Below are 1,551 nucleotides of genomic sequence, written 5' to 3'. Positions count from 1 at the left end.
CCCCACAGTCTGGAAAAATGGACCCCCAGACTCACTTTTGCCGCACAAACTCCTCCGTCACCAACTTCTTGACGTCGCCGAAGACCTCGTGTCGTTCCCTGAGGGTGGTGGGGTTAACGAGGGGCAGCAGCAACAAGACCTGTCCCCCCCCATTATCTGTGTATGCGCATGTGTCCCCCAGTATCCTACCCTGGTTGCACCCGGAGCCGGCGGAGAAATTCCCAGACAGCACCTGGAAAAGGGGGTGTCAGTGGTGGTGGGGTGGCACTAAGGGGGAGTGGGGTACGGAAAGGGGGGGGGGCCTCACCATCTTTGGCCGTGTTGCCCTTCATGAATATGAAGCTGAGGATGATGAGGAGGAGCCCTAGCTTTGCTGTCTGGTTGTCCCTGCAGCAGACAGAGATGTGTGCCACCCACATGAGCAGGGGACACACACTGATGGGGTCTGCTCCCCCCCTCCAAATCACCCAGCAGTAGCCCCTCACCGGTGCAGGTTCTCCCCCTCGGCGCGGGGCAGGTCACTAGTGAGGATGTAGATATGGTGTTTGGTGTCAATCTCCACCAGCTGCAACCCAAATACCTGCAAAAAGCAAAGGGTTAATCTAGCAGGGAGTTGTTGTTGTTCCCCCCCACCAAAATATCCCCCCCCCCACCTGCTGCAGGGTCTTGCCTGCCCGGTTGACAATCTCTGAGTAGACATCTTTGTATTCCCGGATGACTTTCTTCAGCATATCTACAGGGAAAGGGGAGGAAATCCCTGAGAGATCCTGGATCCCTGAGCTCCCCGAGGGCACTAAGGTTTCTGGGGTCCCCTAAACTCACCTGCTCTCTTGATGGGGATTTTTTTCTGGTCTTTCACAAGCAAGAACTGAACCAGTTCGCTCACCTGCGAGGCAAAGATGGGGGAAAGGCTGAGAACTAGGTGATAACAGAGAAGATAAAATACATCACTCCAGGAGAGGGGATTGCTTCGACCCACCTTCTGATTCACTTGATCCTGGGAGCGCCTCTCCAGGTTCCTCTGCACCTGGCTGTGCGTTGGCATAAAATCCTCATCCCCATCACCGCCCTGAAGGGAAAGACCAAGAAGATACTGCTGCTGTGGAGGGGGAACCCCACACTCAGGTGGGAAAGGGAAGAGAGAAGGCAGAGATGGCGAGGAGGCAGCCTTTTACCTGAGACAAACCCGACCCTTTACTGCGCTTCCTCTGAGACATTTCTCACAGCAGCTCTGAGGAGAAAAGAAGCGCCAGGAGGGCTGAAACTGCGAAGAGACATTCCTCACATCCCCTCCCCGCTTCTCCCGCTTCAACCAGGCCACAAAACCTTCCCTCAACCCCCCCCCAGGCCCGTTAAAACGACCCGGACCCGCCGCCGTTACCCGCTTCCCTCATACCGCGCCTGCGCGCCGGCTCTCCCTTTGCGCATGCGCCCGCGGCGGCCCCGCCTACACCAACGCGCCCCGCCTCCTATTGGCCCGAGCACCTCCTTTCTCCCCACCCACCCCCTTTTTGTCGCACCGCGATTGGGCGAGCGGCCGCCGCGCTTAGT

At 57.8% G+C, this 1,551-nt stretch overlaps 1 protein-coding gene across 3 annotated transcripts in view; it reads right to left on the bottom strand.

The window, feature by feature from the left end:
- Positions 1 to 8: 8 nt before the first annotated feature.
- LOC104834319 (melanoma-associated antigen G1-like) overlaps positions 9 to 1,551 on the bottom strand; it is a 2,447-nt gene continuing 904 nt past the window's right edge. The window contains exons 1-9 of one of the 3 annotated variants that reach the window (XM_010571511.1): positions 1,382 to 1,419; positions 1,176 to 1,231; positions 980 to 1,069; positions 823 to 886; positions 654 to 733; positions 486 to 580; positions 308 to 387; positions 190 to 232; positions 9 to 98 (exon numbers count right to left, since the gene is read on the bottom strand). In XM_010571511.1, the coding sequence (XP_010569813.1) occupies positions 32 to 98; positions 190 to 232; positions 308 to 387; positions 486 to 580; positions 654 to 733; positions 823 to 886; positions 980 to 1,069; positions 1,176 to 1,217 (561 nt within the window). In that variant the 5' untranslated portion in view covers positions 1,218 to 1,231; positions 1,382 to 1,419 and the 3' untranslated portion in view covers positions 9 to 31. Of the gene's footprint in view, positions 99 to 189; positions 233 to 307; positions 388 to 485; positions 581 to 653; positions 734 to 822; positions 887 to 979; positions 1,070 to 1,175; positions 1,326 to 1,381; positions 1,420 to 1,551 lie in introns of those variants that run through there. The other 2 variants (XM_010571510.1, XM_010571509.1) reach the window with 2 other exon arrangements.

Source organism: Haliaeetus leucocephalus, unplaced genomic scaffold (genome assembly GCF_000737465.1).
Source record: "Haliaeetus leucocephalus isolate CR32 unplaced genomic scaffold, Haliaeetus_leucocephalus-4.0 Scaffold337, whole genome shotgun sequence".
In the NCBI taxonomy this organism is placed as follows: Eukaryota; Metazoa; Chordata; class Aves; order Accipitriformes; family Accipitridae; genus Haliaeetus; species Haliaeetus leucocephalus.
This window is presented reverse-complemented; position numbering and strand designations above follow the sequence as displayed.